This window comes from Juglans regia, chromosome 6, assembly GCF_001411555.2.
Source record: "Juglans regia cultivar Chandler chromosome 6, Walnut 2.0, whole genome shotgun sequence".
Lineage (NCBI taxonomy): Eukaryota > Viridiplantae > Streptophyta > Magnoliopsida > Fagales > Juglandaceae > Juglans > Juglans regia.
In genome coordinates, this window is record NC_049906.1 from 38,588,219 (window position 1) to 38,607,211 (window position 18,993).

General features: G+C 38.8%; 2 protein-coding genes across 6 annotated transcripts in view; one reads left to right on the top strand and one right to left on the bottom strand.

The window, feature by feature from the left end:
- The first annotated feature begins 3,347 nt into the window (after nucleotides 1–3,347).
- On the top strand, nucleotides 3,348–6,690 carry LOC108982423. Its single transcript, XM_018953802.2, has 5 exons — nucleotides 3,348–3,518; nucleotides 3,659–4,373; nucleotides 4,979–5,388; nucleotides 6,137–6,206; nucleotides 6,312–6,690. Exons 2-5 carry the CDS (start codon nucleotides 3,676–3,678, stop codon nucleotides 6,373–6,375), a joined length of 1,242 nt encoding a protein of 413 aa, XP_018809347.1. The 5' UTR covers nucleotides 3,348–3,518; nucleotides 3,659–3,675; the 3' UTR covers nucleotides 6,376–6,690.
- A 4,001-nt stretch (nucleotides 6,691–10,691) lies between these two features.
- The window catches only part of LOC108982434 (chloride channel protein CLC-c-like), a 31,973-nt gene continuing 23,671 nt past the window's right edge, over nucleotides 10,692–18,993 (bottom strand). For all 5 annotated transcript variants that reach the window (XM_018953825.2, XM_018953808.2, XM_018953811.2 and 2 more), the window contains 3 exons: nucleotides 12,904–13,173; nucleotides 11,462–12,590; nucleotides 10,692–11,139 (listed from right to left, as the gene is read on the bottom strand). In XM_018953825.2, the coding sequence (XP_018809370.1) occupies nucleotides 11,050–11,139; nucleotides 11,462–12,590; nucleotides 12,904–13,173 (1,489 nt within the window). In that variant the 3' untranslated portion in view covers nucleotides 10,692–11,049. The remainder of the gene's footprint in view (nucleotides 11,140–11,461; nucleotides 12,591–12,903; nucleotides 13,174–18,993) is intronic.

Sequence of the window (18,993 nt, forward strand, 5' to 3'; positions counted from 1 at the left end):
GAGGGGGCACATTTGGGAGTCATACTATTATTTTCCTAAATTCTAATATATATAATATATTATTTTTGTAAATATTGTTTTACACATTTGATCATATATACTCATATAAAAATTCTAGAACTTATATAGGATATAATTAAATTCAATACTATACTAATATGTGTTAATTATTATAAAATAATATATTTATACTATAATATAAATAGACTAATAATTTAGTATATGTAAATATTATATTATTACTAAGAGATTTACTGTGCATCAACTACTATTCACTCTCACACTCCACACCTCTAGCTTTTTCATAAGGTGTATGGATGTTTTTCATAGGGTATGGAAGTATTTTTCATGAGATGTGAGGTGGTGAATAGTGGTTGATGATAAGAATTCTTTTATTACTAATATAGATAATTTGTAAAATAAAAAAAATCGAATTAGACCAGACCTAAATCGGAAAAATAAAAAATTCCAATTTCGATAGTAAAATGGTTTGATATTGATTTTTAAATTTTCAGAAGTGGTGTATATACTGATTTGTTTTTCAATTTTTTTTTTTTTTGAAAGAAGAATTCCATTTATAGACCTTCAGAAACAATCATGAATACAATGGAGAATAATTCTCATATCAATAGAAGAGATGGAATGTAACAAAGCATCCCTAGCAAGCTTATGAGCAGCTTGATTTCCTTCCCTCCTAACATGTGAAACTGACCACTTTTCATAGCTATTCAACTGAATCTTGATATCTTCAATGAGCATACCCGTAGCTGACCAGTTCTCCTTTCTGTTGTTGATTGTTGAGATCAATGTTTTGAATATCGTACCGGAAGCAGTACCGGTCAAGACACTGAAACGAAATATTTCAATACTAGTACTGTTTCGGGATAGTCGATATTTGAATAAATTATATATAAATTATATTCTAAAATAATAGTCTATATATGAATAGATTATATATAAATACATATATATAAATTATAAATAGCCTAGTCTGAATTGGAGACAAAAAAAATAAGCTTGTAGTTTGAAAAAAAAAAAAAAAATTGAAGGCCGAAATATCGATCAGTATAGGCCGAAATATAGGCCGATACAGGCCAAAATTGAGGCTGGTACGACCGATATTTGGGTCGATAAGAAACGTATATGGTAACTGTACCAGCCCAGCGGCTGGTAAGGCAAATACCAGCCATACCGGCCGGTACAGTACGAGATTAAAAACAGTGGCTGAGATGACTATCTTGGAGTCGCCTTCAAGGATGATCCTTTTGATTCCCAGTTGTAGACCAAAACAAGAGGCTTCCATAGCTCCCATAGCCTTTGCCAACAAAGGGTTAGGAGGGGTCTATATTTCCTTGAAGTTTCCACAACCCTCCCATTCCAGTCCCATAGCATCCCAGTTGAGTGTATATATGTTTTCAGGGTGTGGGCTCCATGATGAGTTCCTATGCTGCACATAAATTTGTTGAACTGACTCATTAATAGGGCTAGAGTTCAATTCATTTAGAATTTCCTTAGCCAGTTTAGCTACTGAGTTGGGACATCTAAACTCTTGTTGGAAAATGAAATGATTTCTCCACAACCAAACTCTTCTAGCCACCACAACAAACTCTTCAACCAGTTCCTTGCCTCCTGAATCTTCCAGCTCTGTTATGAGATTCTTGATTGTAGGTTTGGGGGAGGAACATTTTTGAAGTTTCCTTGAGCATTGGTGCCATACATCCTGAGAAGTAGGGCAATTCCAAATGGCATGAATGACACTCTCCTCTTCCAGGTGGCATATAGGGCAGAAAGGCTTTTCCATAATCTTCTTCTTAAAAAGATTTTGGTTGGTAGGCAGTCCCTCATGGCTGGCTCTCCACAGGAACAGTTTGTCAGCAAGAGTGATCTGAAGGTTCTACAAGTTCGACCAAAACCTCTCATCATTAGAGCTACTAGAAGCCTAGCCCCTCACAGATTCCATAAAGTCCATATGCAAGTGGTAGGCACTCCTCACAGAGAAAGACCCCTGAGTAGTACCTAACCAAATTAGTTTGTCGGGGCTATTCTTATAGCTAATAGGGATCTGCTTGATCAAAGTAGCTTCTTTAGGTAAAAATAGATCCTCCACCATACTAGTCTTCCATTGTTTTGTGCCAGGATCAATTAAGACACTAACAGAAGCCTCAGGACTTAGTACCCTCACTGGACTCATAATTTTAGCATATGGAAGTTTTGAACCCATTTATCCTCCCAGATTTTAATAGCTTCACCATTTCCTACTCTCCACCTGGTGCCCCTTTTAACAAGTTTTCTAGCATCCATTATACTTCTCCAGATGAATGAATGCCTGCTTCCTAGTTTGGCTGAAAAATTTCACTGTGGGGAAAGTATTTAGCTTTCAATACTTGAGAAGCTAGAACTTGAGGATGATGCAGTAGCTTCCAATCTTGTTTTTCCAGCATTGCAAGGTTGAAGCTATGTAATTCTCTGAAACCCATGCCACCAGTTGCTTTCGATTTTCCCATAGTCTTCCAAGATATCCAATGGATTTTCCTTTCCTCTTCAACCTGACCCCACTAGAAATTTCTCATTACCTTGTTTATATCTTTCAGAAGGGACCAAGGTAGTTTAAAACCCCCATGCTATAAGTTGGCAAAGCCTGCACCACTGCTTTTAAGAAGATTTCTTTTCCAGCTTGTGATAACAATTTGACTCGATGGCTGCTTAACCTTTGTCTGACTTTGTCCAGGATAGACTTGAAAGATTTGTATCTTGACCTGCCTATTAGAAAGGGGAGTCCAAGATATTGTTCATAAGGAAGGCTAGATCTCACCCTTGCAATGTTCAAGATAATATACTAATTTGGTTTTCAAACCGACTGAACCGGCATGTTAGCCCCTACCTAAATAGACCATTATCGTCTTATGTTTTTTTAGAGAAATCTCTCTCCCATCTTTGTTTTAGGTGAGGTTTGGATATAATATTATATGTTATTATTATTATTATTTTAAGATTTTAAAAAAGTTAAATTATTTATTATATTTTGTATAAATTTTTGAAAAAATTATAATAATTAAATGATATGAGTTAGATGTCTTTTTGTATTCAAATTGGGCCTAGAAAAAATGATTATATGCATAAAGGTTGTTTGGATTTAGAGATGAGATGAAATTATTTTAGATAAAAGATAAAAATTGAAAATAAAATTATTAAAATATTATTTTTAATATTATTATTATTTTAAAATTTAAAAAATTGAATTGAAATTTAAAAAAATAAATTATTTATGATATTTTGTATTAAAATTTTAAAAAATTATAATAATAAGATAAAATATTTCTAAATCCGAAAAAAGATTCAGAATCAGTTCGTGGGAGCATGTATGCCATGTAATTTCGGAAGATCTGGACGTGCAGCAAAACAAGGTTGATAGTCGTTCCATCGGTCGATGCCTTGGTTACAACCATTGCGGCGCTTATCTTCCCGAATAACGCCCGCCGAAAAAGACCAGAAAGAATAAGATCAAAACCAGCAAAACGGTAATTGTTACCGTAATCATCCATGCCACGGCACCCTTTATTTTTTATTATTCATGTTTTTATTTGTCTCCCGAGAGATTCGTTCTGTTCTTCGGATTCTAAGATGTAATTGAAGAAGGGAATTTCCATTTGTTTGCCAGGTCTTGGTGTTGCTAAGATGTCGCGGGGAAAAAGTAAATCCCCCGGTTGGGCCGCCTTTGACCTCAAGCACCGACAAAAACAAACACTTGAGCCTCATATTCCGGAGGAGGATCCATTCCCACCCATAGGAAGCTCTCTTACCACTCCTGATCCGACAAATATTATGCAATTCTCGTCACTACTCATTCCTTCTCCAGATAATGGGAACCGCAAAAAAACAGCTACAACAGTCGGTGATTCTAGCAATAATTTCGTCCAGCAAGATGACCGTGTTTTAGCCGTCCAGAAGCTCAAAGAGCTCCACCAGTGGGCTGACAATAGTTTGGTTGAGGATGTCTTGGCAGCTGCGGATGATAACGTGGATAGTGCCTCCACTTTTTTGAAAGCAATGTTTCCCATTAACGAAACCCTTGAGGATGAGCCAACCGTAGTTGCGGAAACAAATTATACCTCTAACGAATTATGTGGCGCGAAGAGAGATCAAAATGATTCTTTGGGAAACACCACGAGCCTCGCCGACCGGAGCTCTACGCTTGAGGACTCTCTTCAGTACAACAGCCACGAATCGGAAGATCAAAACTTTTCTTTTGGAGAAAAGCTATCTGATGACACTAAACTGATTTTGGAGCGTCTGAAGTCTGTACCTGTTGAACCCGAGTGGGAAAAAGACGATATCTACTTGATCCACAGAAAAGATGCATTGAAGATGATAAGGTACATGTGATTGTGACGGCATGTGTTTGCATGATCAGGATGATGGCTTTTTTCTTTTTCAGGATAAGCCTTTAAAAAAAAAAATTTATATCCCAAAATCCCTGTTGTTATTGCTTGTGATGGATTTTGTTGAAACAAATGTTTTTCGTAGTTATTTTAATTAATTTTATGCTTCGATTGATGATGATTGCGGCATCGGTCTGTTTTAACTTAGTAGGAATCAATTTATCCTGATTGTGATTCCTTTGATTAGTGCTATAAACTACAGTACCTCTAGTCGATAGAAAACGTAGTTATTCAGTCTATGTAGATTAAAAAGAAAAATTACCGATGATTGCAACTTAGTTTGTTACGATGTAATATGGTTTGCAAACTTCTATTACATTGAGTCAGACAAAGTCATCAATCTTTGCCTACATCTAAACGCAATTTTCTTCAGTCTGAAATGCATTTTAGAATTGTTGTACCCTTGGTTGTTATTGCCTCTGACGGGTGTATTACTTATCAAGGGAAGTAAAAAAGGCACTGACTGATATGTAGGATTTCATGAATATATTATGGTCTTTAATAATAGACATTGAATTTTCCTTGTTTCCAACGAACAGATCAGCATCCCAGCACTCGAGGGCAAGCACAAATGCCTTTCTAAGAGGTGATCATCTTTCGGCCCAACACCACTCTATGAAGGCTCATGAAGAATGGTTGGCTGCTGAAAGGCTCAATGCTAAGGCAGCCAAGGAAATTTTTAGCATCAGGAATAGCAAGAAAAATATATGGAAATTGGACCTGCACGGTCTTCATGCATCAGAAGCAATTCGAGCCTTGCAAGAGCGTCTTCAGCAGATTGAAACCCAAGCGCAGCCAAATCATTCAGTATCTCCAAACAGGGTCGATATGGAGAGTGGAATTGTATGTTCCTCATCACATGAGTCATTTAACTGCCTGGACACAGAAGATTTAGATATACGGCAGGTGTTATCAAGGCAGAGGCCGGCATCATTACAAGTCATAACAGGTAAGTAGGTTTATAAAACTCACTGTAAACATATTCTAATATACCTATCTGTGCTGTATGTAAAGTTTCCATTTGATATTTTGCTGTCGTGCACATGCATGTGTGTCCAGATCTGTGCATTGTTTAAATTTACGGGTTCATTATTGTGATTGAGATACTTACAAAAGGGTCGAAAGGGTGGCAACACTATTTAGCTATCTTTTTTTTTTTTTTTTTTTGATAAGTAAGACAATAATTTTTTAAAAGTAAATAGGCATAGCCAAGTACACAGGAGGTATACAAACAACATACACCTAGTTACATAAAAAGGAGCTATTTAGCTATCTTCTTTTCGTTACCCTAGCATTTTTATTCTTTTTGAAAGCTGCGTGTCCAACTAAACATTACTTAGGACTAGTTTGAGTAGTGGAGTATTCTTATTATTACTTTTCACTACTATTCATTATTATTCACTACTATTCAATATTCTATCATTATTTTTTCATTATTATTCATAGAATATCTGAGATCACTAATTAGTGCCTGCATTAAATTTGATGAACTACGATACTAGAAACTTTTAAGTGCCTGCATTGAATTTGATGAAGATCAAGTGTATTGTGATTAATAAGGCCTGTAATGTTGAACCACTGCCCAATGAAATGAAGATTCAAATGCTTCACGCCTTGTTCAGACTTCGTAGGGGAAGTTTGAAATGTGTACTCCAGAATGGATTACAGTGCAGGACTGACACTAATTACTCCTGCAGGTATAGGAAATCATAGCAAAGGACATGCTGCAATTCCAACAGCCGTGAGAAGCTACCTTAATGAAAACAGGTTCAAACTATTTAAATGCTCTAGTTTGAAATGGTGTGGTTGAGTTTCTTTATTCTCTTTTATTTTCTTTTTTAAAAGTAAACGATCAGTAATGTTTTCTTGCAGATATCATTTTGACGAGTTGAGGCCTGGGGTGGTAACAGTTCGGACTAAGTTCCGTCAGCGGTGATTGGTGAAGTAACCAACTCTGCCAATGTGGAGTTGTGCACTTGAATCTTTAAGTGCAATGCAGTTCATTCTTGTAAGGACTTGCCTCCCGAGAAGAAGCTCAGCTGTTAATAACCTGTTTAGAATAGAGCCGTGTATATTTATTAGTGATAGGAAGCTAGTTGTGTGTTATTAACTAGGTTTGTATTACTAATCTAAATTATGCATTCTCTTAGTACAAGAGTCCCATTTACAAGTCTACTATGTATTTTGTAGAACCCTCAACCTTATTTTGTACAAGAGTCCAATTTACAACTGCCTCTCCTTTCTTTCCACTTGTTTAAAGAGAAATGCTTTAGTCCATGCTGTTAAACAGTTCAACAGTCCGTTCTTATTCATCAGTCCATGCTGTTATAAAATGGGGTCAGTCTTTTTGTTGGCGCAAACAATCAGGCGCACGAATTAGTACACCGGACCAAACCTCTCGAGAAGCATTCCCTCGAGCTATGTTACACCTTCCTTGGACACAGTGGCACTGGCAGGGGCCCATCTCGTGTGTCAGCCATGTAAATCACGTGTAGCAAACGCTTGCAATTTAATGCCAAATTCGAGTCACAAGTAGATCTAGTAATTTAACAATGACTTATATTTGTTGTTTTCATATTGCAACACGGTATTTAATATTTTACCTGCGCATTTTTGTAAAGAGTAGAGTATGATGCCTTTATTGTTTTGGTAACTTGTACCACCAGGCTTCTGTTTAACAATATCCAACCAGTTCTTTTCTTTAGTAGATCTAGTTTATCAGAGGAATGCCATTTGGCTACGACGGATATTAACAAGTGCGAATGGAAGTGGGCTTTGTAACACAAAGTAACAACAACAATAATGATAATAATCCTGATAATTCAAGTCGGTAAATAATGCTTTGTCGCCCCTCGTTTCAGATAATAAGCCACTCGATTGTACGGGCAACATTAGCAAGTGCGAATGGATTATTATTGTGGACAAACACTGAAATTAGACAATACTTCTTTCAAGGGAAAAGCCACTGAATTAGGCAGAATTATTCACAAACTTTTATGTCCATCCTTTGGGACAAAGCTCTATTTGTTGCGTGCATTCTTCAATCCAAAAGACAATGAAACATTGCTGATACTATGTAGAGCTCTTACTGTCCATAGCTTCCTTGAGTTTTCCTCCTAGGGCAAATGCCAAAGGAGGTACAGCATTTCCAATCTGCTTGTGCTTGTGTTTTTTCAACCAGCGAACTGGTAGTTAAAATGGTTTAACGCCCCAAGAAAGACAGAAAATTTATACTCCAATAAAGTAAATTTTTTTGTACTTCCAGTAAATGGTCTATAATTGCAGAAGTTAGTTTTGAAAATCCTAAAATGGTTTAACGTTGTTTCCATGGGTTGATCAAACTTGAAATTAAGATACAAGACAGGAGAGGAGAAGACCGGGAACCTGCTTGAGGGAACCTATAGAAGGATCATACATATATTACAGAAGAAAACGTGTTGGAAAATAGTGGGAGCATTGCATGCCGGAACATCATTCTTCTTTCTGATTTCACATTTATCTTCTATATCTAGAGCAACCATAGCATGTGTTTCTTCCCTGAAGTAGACCTGACAATTTGAACCATGAAAAAACCTTCAAAGAAAGGTTATACAAGAAATCAAAGGTGGAAATGCAGTTGAATTCGCTGAACATTATCACCAAGAAAATCAAAGTATCTACAAAAAGAAAGCCCAAAGAGCTATGCCATGCACTTAGAATAACATGATTTTCTTAAAGGAGCTCTTACTTCCTGAATGTCAGAGCTGTATGCCTTCTCGACTGAAATGTCTTCTGGTCTGAAATGTCTTCTAACTTTTAACGGTTTAACCTGTGTAGAATTTTTTTCAACTCTTTTAGGTTAGGTTTGGATAGTGAGTTGGGATAAGATGAAAGTTGAATAAAATATCGTTAGAATATTATTTTTTAATATTATTATTGTTTTGGGATTTATAAAAGTTGAATTGTTATTATATTTTATGTGAAAATTTGTGAAAGTTGTAATGATGAGATGGATTGAGAATGTTTTTCAGTCCAAACTGAGCAATTTCATTTGTGACAATAATCTCCAACACTTGCACACAACATAAGGTTTCAAACCCACTTTCCTTCCACTCTTGGAAGTCAGATGCTCCAGACTTTCCACCACAAAGTCATGGGGGCTGACATTGATATAATCATGAACAAAGTACTCAGTTCCCCTGTACACGAAACCAGTCTGAGATGAATTTAGTTTAAAAGTCTCCTTGTCCTTATGCGCTTCTTTTTATTTTGCAAGAGTGGCAAAAGCCTGACCCAAGACCCATAAATTCAGAGGGAAGAGTAATGAAAGCACCTTTACCAGGATAATACAAGCTTTTACAGTAATATTCAAGTGGCAACCCTTTTCTCTTCCTCTCTTCTGGTTGTGCTCTTATCAGTTTTATCAGCATTAGCATTATCCTTCCTACGTTGATGACCCCACGGCACTAAGCGAACATCTACAACAACTGTCTGTTTAACATCCTCCAATCCCAAGGTAATGCACTCATTTGTCAGAGATACCTCCCTATCATTAGCAGCATTGCCGATAACAGACTGAGAGCTCGCTGTAAAAAATAGAAAAACAGAGAAACTATAGAAGGAGAATGCAATCAGTACTTCTCATTATTGATCAAGTGAAAAAATATGCTATACAATCAGTTTGTTTATATAGATACAATGACTATTTACAACTTGCCATCTGGACCACTAATACTCATAGTTGGATAACTAACTTAACTACCTGTTCCATGAACGTAAGCCTTTTGTTTCTGTTTGGCTTCTTGAGCTTTTAACTCCAGACCTTCTATATGGTTTTGTAAACTCCAACACTCGCTGCAAAATTCTTCCATGGAACATTTTGCTTCCATCTGCTGCTTGAAGCATGTACTCAACAAAATAGATCATGGGAAGGTCATACGATTCATTTTCTTCCATTACAACAGCAACCCCTACAGCAATTGCATCACCGTGAACAATGGCGTTTTCATAACACAATTCACCAGTTGATGTTTTCCCAAATGGCTTCCCATTCCAGCTTATTTTTTTATTCATAGAGCATAATCTAGTTGTTCTTGAGATTGTAATAGGTTTCTGAGTTCCATCTGAGATTAATAGCTTATCCTCTTCACAATCATTATCTTCATTTTCCTCTTTCTCCTCAACTTACTCCTCATCTTTCAAATTACAAGTAATTTCTTCTAGTAAATTGTCTGGTGAGTAATTTGAATAGTACCCCCCCAAATTCTGTTTATTAGCCTTGTTGTTGTAGCCTGCATAGCCTTCCTCTTGGATTGCACAGGTGCCATTGCTGCTCTTGGATTCAAATTTGATTCACTCTTTTGCAGTATCCTTTTCTTCAATAACCACATTTGTTTTCATAACTGCTCTCAACTCATCTCATTTTATCATTACAATTTTATTAAATTCACATACAAATAAAATAAAAAATTCAATTTTTTCAAATTTCAAAATAAAAATAATATTAAAAAAGTATATTTTAATAATATTTTATTCAACTTTTAATTTTAATCTCATCTCTTCTGCGAAAACAAATGAGGCCACTCGGCTCTGGATCAGAAGAAACAAATGCACACCTTTTAATCTTCTCATCTGGAAATTCTGCAAACAACTGCAGTATTATTTGTCTATATTACATATACGTCCAGTGTACTTGGTTACTCCTATTGATATATATATATATATATAATATTTGAGTAATTCTACATACAATTGTGAAGTACATAAACATCGTGTAATCGCTTTGAAAAAGAGTGAGTTCTACTATTAAAAAATTAATTTTTTTCACGTAAGTCCCATGTTTTGTTCACTTTTTTCAAAGCGATTACGTGACGGTTGTACAATTCATAGTTGTAAATATTTTTTCTCATAATATTTTTACTTGTAAAAAAAATGTTTATCATGTATAGCCAATTGACTTGAATCATAGTTAATCTTGGACTGTAGGATAGATCAAGTTTATCTTGGACAACTGATTAGTGCTACTGGGAGGAATACTTGCTGACACGTATGATTCATATATATCAGGGGACAGTAGTCATTACCCCACCGAAGAAAGTCATACGTTACAACGAAGCAAATGGGAATGCTACACATCACAATTCCGTTTTTCAAACTTGGTTTGGGTCTTTGCAAAAACAACAAAAAAATCAGCCGGACAAATCGTGAACTTTTACTCTCGCAGGACAGGAGAGCGATTATTTGGAGGAATGCAGATACCAACGAATAATTTAATTAACAAAAGGAAATATATTAGAGTATCAGCACAGGAACACTGACTCGAAAATCTCTAAAAACAGTTGCATGTGAATTATATCATTTCTTGTTGTATTACAAAGGGCTCCACTTACGTGTATTTATCCACCAACAGCATATAGAATGGTCTCTATAATGTGGTCATATACATTGTTCTCGTCGATTGGAAGACTCAAATTTGCCTGTGATATCTGTATGGCTCAGCAAGTTTGCTTTCAATTACTGTTAAAAGTAAAAATCTCAATTCCATGAGTCCAAACACCAACTTGATCACCCACAACCATAGAACGGAACACTATAATATAAGAGATGACCCCTTAATCAACATTCAGCTGCTCTACTTATCAGGCATCACATGAGGATTGAGTCCCAAAATGTGCTCTGGCATGAAGTCATGCCGAGTCAGAATTCCAACAATTGGAGGCCTCTGCAATGCGTCAACAAAGTCACGTAAAAATTATGCTCACAAATTCATTGCAGTATTTCCAAGGGTAACTGGAGCTATTGTGCAACTTACAAAATCAAAAGGGCCGACCAAAAGAGTATGGCAGGGGACAAAGTTGTCCTCTTAGTTCTAAAAGGAGAATAAAACAAATAGATTGCACATAATCTCCTCCTATTTCTAGAAAAATAAAATGCAGCAATTTCTCCAAGAATAAAGGTGTCAAATAACTTGGAGATTCACTGAATATATCTTCATCTAAGACACACTAATCATTGAGAGAGAGAGAGAGAGAGAGAGAGCTTACCCCTTGGCTCTTCGGGACTACACACATGTGCCTGAGACCAAGTTGCCGAAAGAGAATTGCAGCTTTGGCTAGTGACATTGTCTCAACCACTGTGTATGGGGATGAATTGGTAATAGGATGAAGATCAACATACATCTCCATCTCTTCCTCTTCAATATCTAGATCCTCTAGTTTGATTCCCTTCCCGGACCCTGCCTTGGCAAAATCAAATGCAGCAAATCTTTGCAAGATATCATCTCCAGTAACCACCCTATCCCTCGAAAAATTCTTTCGTTTCAGCAAAACTAGCAAATGAGACCTCAAAACAATTCCACACAATTCGGGTGGCCCCGAGAGAGGTGGTTCATCAATAACAGGAAACCCATTATGCCCTGTTGTTTTCAAAGCATGCAATATATTTCCTACCTTTTCGATGCCAGAAAAGGTGACCAAAGGGCCAGTAATAACATCACGTGCAACCAAATGCCTCATGTAAGGTTCTGCATGGGCTTCCATGTAAGGCAGTCCCTTTATTTTCAGTATTTGGTCATAGACACCCTTGTTGAAGTTATCAGCCACGGTTTTAGAGATTAGGAGAACCAACATCACGAGAGGAAGCAATTGTAAGTCATTGGTGAGCTCAAGCAATATAATACACAGGGAAACAGTCATTCTCATGGTGCCACCAAGAAAGGAGGCAGCTCCAAGAAGGGCAAAGAGACCCGTGTCAAGCGTAGACATTGATTCAAACAATCTCCCAACAAGACGTCCATAGCAGGCTCCGGCTAGTATGACAGGGATAAAGAGACCCGAGGGAATAGCAATGCCATAAGTGATAATTCCCAGGCAGTATACAGCACCAAAGAAGATGAAAAGACTGGAAATATGAAATTCTTTTGTGGTACTAGTGCTGAATAGGTTGCGGATAGCATCATCATTAGTGTTTAGAAAGAGGGAGGCAAGGTCATTGTAGTATCCAGATGAGCATTGGAAGCTTTTATAGTTTCCAGACTCACCAACAGTGGGACAGCTCACTGTTAGATCGGTGGGGCAAGCGATGCACTTTGCAAACCATGGCAAGCCAAAAGAACAACATGATGTCAAGCAGGAGATGATGATAACCAGTAAGATCTTGAAAGCAGCACCTCTTCTGCAGCATCAAGGGAACGAGTGGGTGGTAAGAATTGGTATGAGAAGAAAATCATCTGACTAAAACAGGTTAACTGATTGCCATTGTTCCGTATCCAGTATTTTATGATAAAGCATGTGGTCAACTTTGACCACACCAGTGGGATTGGCATGGTTACATGGTTTATCAAAACAAGTAAAAAGGACGTTGATGATAAGTATAAATGGCTTGCGGTGCTTTCATTTTACCAACTACGGTTTCATGTTACCAACTATTTGTATTTCTTATATGAGTAAAAAATAGCCAACATACATAACTGAAAAGGAGAACATACTCGTTGATGATGCTATAAGTACGAAGGACCTTGTCCACAAAATAGTTATATATGCTTCCAAGAATGCCTCCAATAGTTCCTAGGAAAATTACTGCTAATATATCTGAGCCACTATATGTTGTCTTGGCAGAACTGACATCATACATTATAAGACCTCCTTCGCCAAATAGCCCACATTTTCCAGTGTTACAGTATTGTATGAAAGCTCTCAGAACTATGGCAACTACTGCTGTTGTGAAAAAAGTCCTCCAAAGAAGAGCGCTCCGCCACCTGAAATAAGGCCAAAGAAGAAGAACACATTGGTTTTCATACATTACAACACAACCGATAACGTTAACAAAAGAACAAACCATGAAAAACCCAATGAAGCTTGAAAATACATGAAGCTAAATTTTTACACCTCAGCAGTGATCCTATTAATGGCACTGTGATCCTATTAATGGCATGACTATCATCAACGCACATCCTCCAAGAACCATCTTTCTTAGGAGTCAAAAGGGCAGGAACTGCACAAGGACTTAAACTCTCACGGATAAAGCCTTTGTGAAGAAGTTCACCCACTTGCCTTTGGAGCTCAGCATGCTCAGTGGGATTCATCCTATAATGAGACAAGTTTGGAAGGGACGCTCCTGGGACAAGATCAATGGCATGTTGAATATCTCGTAGAGGGGGTAAGTGGTCAGGGAGGTCTTCAGGGAAGACATCCCGAAACTTCTAAAAAAATGATTGGGCCTCATCAGGGGCCACTATTGGAGACTCCAACGGAACCTCCATAACAACCACAACAAACACAACAGAAGCACCCACGAGTGTACGCTCAAACTCCATAGAGTTAATAATATTTAGCCCTTTTCGTTCCACAATTTTCTTTGTTTGCTGTGAGCCAACAGGTTTTGGGGGTAAAGAGTTAAGATGAATCTTCTTCCATTAAACACAAAAGGTACATGAATTGGATCGACCATGGATGGTCACATCTAAGTCGAATAACCAAGGCCTTCCAAGAATGACATGACCAACATCCATAGGAATGACGTCACACCATATACGATCCTTATATTCTAGGAACTGGATAGGCACCAGACAACGCTCTTTCACAACTATAGAAGAAGTATCAACCCAAGAGACACTATAAGGCTGAGGGTGAGGCACTGGTTGCAACCCAAGATGGGACACAATAGCCATAGAAACCGCCTTAATGCAACTCCCACCATCCACAATGATTTTACAACCCTTATCATTGATTTTGACATAAGTATGAAAGATGGCATGATGACGCCAATCATCAGCACCTTTAGGTTGGGTAAGGGTACAATGTACAACACTTAATTGGGGTGTGTTCGGAGCAAGGGGTACAGAACCTAGATCCATAGGAAGGGTTTGGATACAACCTAAGAAGGTATCCTCATCATCACCTAAATCATCAAACTCCTCAAGCTTAGGCTCATAGACTTGATCTTCTAACGGTTCATCAACTATACCCTTATGTTCCTCAATGACTAGGGTTCGACTAGGAAAATTGGAAGAAATGTGGCCAAAACCCTTACATTTGAAGCACTGCAAACGGGAGGAAGTCCTGGGAATTTCAGGACCTTTACCCTTATTTTCCCATGCGGGGGAAACATTAGATGGTGGAGGCCCTAAGAGAGACTTAGAGGAAAGAGTGGGCGCTGGGGTGATGGGAGGGCGGTTGTCACCACGCCTTCCATACGAAGTCCTCATAACCAACTCATAGTCTCGGACTAAAGAGTAAGCGTGGTCAAGTGTAGCGACATCCCGAAGGACAAGCTCACGCCTAAGATCATCTTTTAGGCCTTGTCTAAACCTACTCAAAGTCATGGCCTCATCCTCAACAATATGACATCTCATTTGGAATTCATCAAATTGAGTGACATACTCAGTCACTGGCCGATTGCCATGTGTAAGGGCATTCCATTGGTCTAGCAAAATTACCCCTGGAAGATTGGGGCAAGTACTTCTCTTAAAGACGACGTTTCATTTCTTCCCAACTGCCAACAGAAGGCGCATGACGCCTCTCAAGGAGATCCTCTACACTTTCCCAAAAAAGTTGGGCAGTGCCAGTTAATTTCAGACTAGCAAATTGAACTCTCTGATCCTCAAGGACTCTATACCAGGTAAAGAAACGGTCCATATCCCTAATCCATTGAGTAAAAACTTGAGGATCTAGGCAACTGTCAAAAGTAGGGGCCTCTAGCTTAATGTTTCTGAATAAGCGCTCTTCATGGCGAGTAGGAGATTGAGTACCCTGACAGTAATGGTCTCGTTCTCACTCATGATCATAATCCCTATCCCCACGATCATGTCTAACATGTTGTCGATCACCTCGTTGACGACGATAATGTCTATTATGGGACGCTTCAGAGTTGCCAGACGAATAAAGGGGTTCCTCAAAATTGTTCAACCTAGCAGCTAGGTCCCTGTTCTCCTCACGAGTAGCAGCTATCTCAGTTTGGACAACCGCTAATTGAATTTGTACATGTTGCAGGTTAGTGGCTAGTTGAGCTAATTGTCGGGTGAGGGCATCAAATTGGGAAGGATCCATGGTAAAGGTACTGGAGCTAGAGGTGACAAGACGACCACTACGCAATTGCATGCAATGCAACAACAGCTAATTGAAGTGCAATGAAGAGATCAATGAACAATAAGTGCAAGTCATGAAAAATATCAACTGAGCAAAATAATTTTTTTTTGGGGATTAAGTAAATCCAAATGAGACAAACAAATAATATTGATATTTAAAATAACAAGGCAAAGGTCAAATACCAATCAAGAAAATCCAATCACGTAGGATTGATTTTTTTTTTTGGAAAATTAATGAAAATGGCAAGCAATGGTACGGAATATTTTTTTTTTTGATCGGTAAACAAAATTTTATTGATCAAAAGTGATACAAAGGATGCCCAAGTATACGGGACATTTACATGAGCAATTTAAGTCTAGCTTAGGGATACAAGGAAATCGTGAAAAGACCTGCCCTGAAAATCAATTACAATTGACCAATGGAGTAAAGTATTAAAAAACAAAGTTCTAAGCTCTTCCATTGATCTCTCTTGATCTTCAAAGCATCTTGCGTTCCGCTCCCCCCAAATGCACCACCGTAGACAAATAGGTAGCATCTTCCATATGTAGGCAATTTGAGAGTTGCCCCTAATACCTCTCCAAGAGGCTAAAAACTCACTTACCTTTTCTGGCATCACCCATGCTAACCCCACCCGTGCTAAGACCTCGGACCATAAGGACCTGACAATCTCACAATGTAGTAAGAGATGGTCTGCGGACTCACCACTCTTCTTACACATATAACACCAATTCATAACTATGATGCCGCGTTTCCTCAGGTTATCTATGGTAAGAATCTTTCCCCACGTGGCAGTCCAAACAAAAAAGGCTGCCTTTAGAGGTGCCTTCGTCTTCCAGATGCTCTTCCATGAGAACGGGACTGAGTTGTGCACATGTAAGGAATGATAAAACGAGCGGGCCGTGAAAACTCCTTTCTTAGAGGGACGCCAATATAACTTGTCTTCTTCTTCCCTCGACATCCGAGTGGAGTACACAAGGTCAAAAAAGGCCGACAAATGTCATCCATCTCCCAATCTTGTGCATTTCTATTGAAAGTAAGGTTCCATTGGAAGGAGCCATTTGTAAAGCTAAGTAGATCAGCAATGGATGCATCTTTCCGTCTTGCTAAGCTGTAGACTCCTGGTTATACATCCTTGAGTGCCCGATCACCACACCATAAGTCATGCCAAAATTTTACCTTAACACCGTTGCCGACTTTGAAGCAAGTGTGTGCTGCATAGATGTCTCATCCTCTTTTGATATGTTTCCAAAGCCCTACTCCGTGGGGACCACTCACCTCATTGGAACACCACCCTCCCCATGATTCCCCGTGCTTCAAGGCAATGACGGTTCGCCAGAAGGCCTCCCGTTCATGGTGGTATCTCCATAACCATTTGCCAAGCAAGGCTTGGTTAAATTCTCTCAAATTCCGTATACCTAAACCTCCTTCCTTAATGGGGGAGCAAATTGTAGCCCATTTCACCAAGTGATATTTAAACTCTTCCTTGATCCCTCCCCACAAGAAATCACGTTGAATTTTCTCCATGCGATGAGCCACCTTGGCGGGAAGTGGGAATAGTGAAAGGAAGTATGTTGGTAAGTTAGAAAGAGTACTTTTTATGAGAGTTAACCGGCCCCCTTTAGATAAGTACATCCTCTTCCACTCAGCTAGTTTCCTTTCCATTTTTTCTATTATTTCATCCCAAATAGCTTTCGATTTGAATGCTGCCCCCAACGGAAGACCGAGATATTTCATAGGCAACTGAGATATCTTGCACTCCAGGATGGACGCCAGACTTTCCACATTGGGTACATGTCCCACTGGCACTATCTCTGATTTAGCCAAATTCACCTTCAAACCTGACACAGCTTCAAAGCATAATAGAAGAGCTCTTACAGCTCGAATTTGCTCATGTCTGGCTTCACAAAAGATTAGAGTATCGTCAGCAAACAATAGGTGGGAAATGTTAAGTGACCCTGAACTTGTCTCTCCTACTGAGAATCCTGATATGAACCCTCCCTCTACTGCCCCTCCAATCATCTTGCTGAACGCTTCCATCACAAAAACAAATAGAAGAGGAGAAAGGGGGTCTCCTTGTCGCAAACCTCGGGAGCTTTTAAAAAAACCTTTGGACATCCCATTCACCAATACTGAAAAGCATGCTGTGGAAATACAATGAAGGATCCAAGAACACCATTTAGAACCAAAGCCACATCTCTCCAACATATAAATTAAGAAACTCCAATTGACGTGATCATAAGCTTTCTCCATGTCTAACTTACAAAGGATTCCAGGCTCTCCGGATTTAACTCGACTATCCAAACATTCATTGGCTATCAGTACCGAATCAAGGATTTGCCTACCTTGAACAAATGCATTTTGAGGCTTCGAAATCAATCTTTCCATCACCTTACTCAGTCTGTTTGCCAATACTTTAGATAGAATTTTGTACATACCACTCACCAAACTAATGGGGCGGAAATCTTTCACTTCTTCCACGCCTGGCTTTTTGGGAATGAGAACTAAGAGAGTAGCATTAAGACTTTTCTCGAACCGCCCGCTTCCATGAAATTCCTGAAAAACCCCCATGATATCATCTTTAAGCACATCCCAACACGTCTGAAAAAAAGCCATGGAAAAACCATCCGGACCTGGAGCTTTATCACCCGCCATACCCTTGATCACCGACCGGATCTCTAGCTCTTCAAAAGGCCTTTCAAGTCGTTCCGCAACTTGTGGGTCAAGAACATCAAAGGCCATCCCGTCAAGTCTCGGCCTCCACTCAAATTGTTCCGAAAGCAATGTATCATAAAACTGAACAATGTGGTTTGAGATCTCGGAATGGTTGGATGAGACCACCCCGTCTATCAATAAGGTATCTATCGCATTGTTCCGCCTATGTGAATTGGCCACTTGGTGAAAGAACTTGGTGCTTCTATCCCCTTCCTTCAACCATAACACCCATGATTTCTGACGCCATGATATTTCTTCCAATAGAGATAGCCGTTCAATGTCCGCAACCACTTGGGATTTGCGGGCCCGCTCGATTTCAGAGAAATCCTCACCTCTTCCACACCTTCCAAAGCCTTAAGCTCCTCCATTAGAACCGATTTCTGGCTTTCCACATTACCGAACTCTTGTATATTCCACTCCTTTAAGTCTTTTTTCAACGACTTTAATTTGCAAGCCATTTTGTAACTAGCAGTTCCATGGAAGTGGTAAGAAGACCACCATTGTCTTATTCTGTCCAGAAACCCCTCTGACTTCAACCACATGTTCTCAAATTTGAAGTGCCTTGGACCACTTCTAATGCCCCCACAATTCAACAGAATAGGGAAATGATATGAACACAACCTGGGTAGTCTCTTCTGAATAAGCTCCGGGTAGTGTGCCTCCCAATCCGTTGAAATTAAAAATCTGTCTATCCTTGACCAAGATGGAAGATCTCGGTTGTTAGACCAAGTGAAGGAACCGCCTGCAAGAGGTAAATCTTGTAAATTCTGCTCAGAAAT

Bases quoted from the DNA above. Each gene is read 5' to 3' on its own strand.
- LOC108982423 (XM_018953802.2), top strand. From the start codon at position 3,676: ATGTCGCGGGGAAAAAGTAAATCCCCCGGTTGGGCCGCCTTTGACCTC. The intron at 5,389-6,136 runs GTAAGTAGGTTT...TTACTCCTGCAG, and splicing joins ATCATTACAAGTCATAACAG to GTATAGGAAATCATAGCAAA. The intron at 6,207-6,311 runs GTTCAAACTATT...GTTTTCTTGCAG, and splicing joins AGCTACCTTAATGAAAACAG to ATATCATTTTGACGAGTTGA.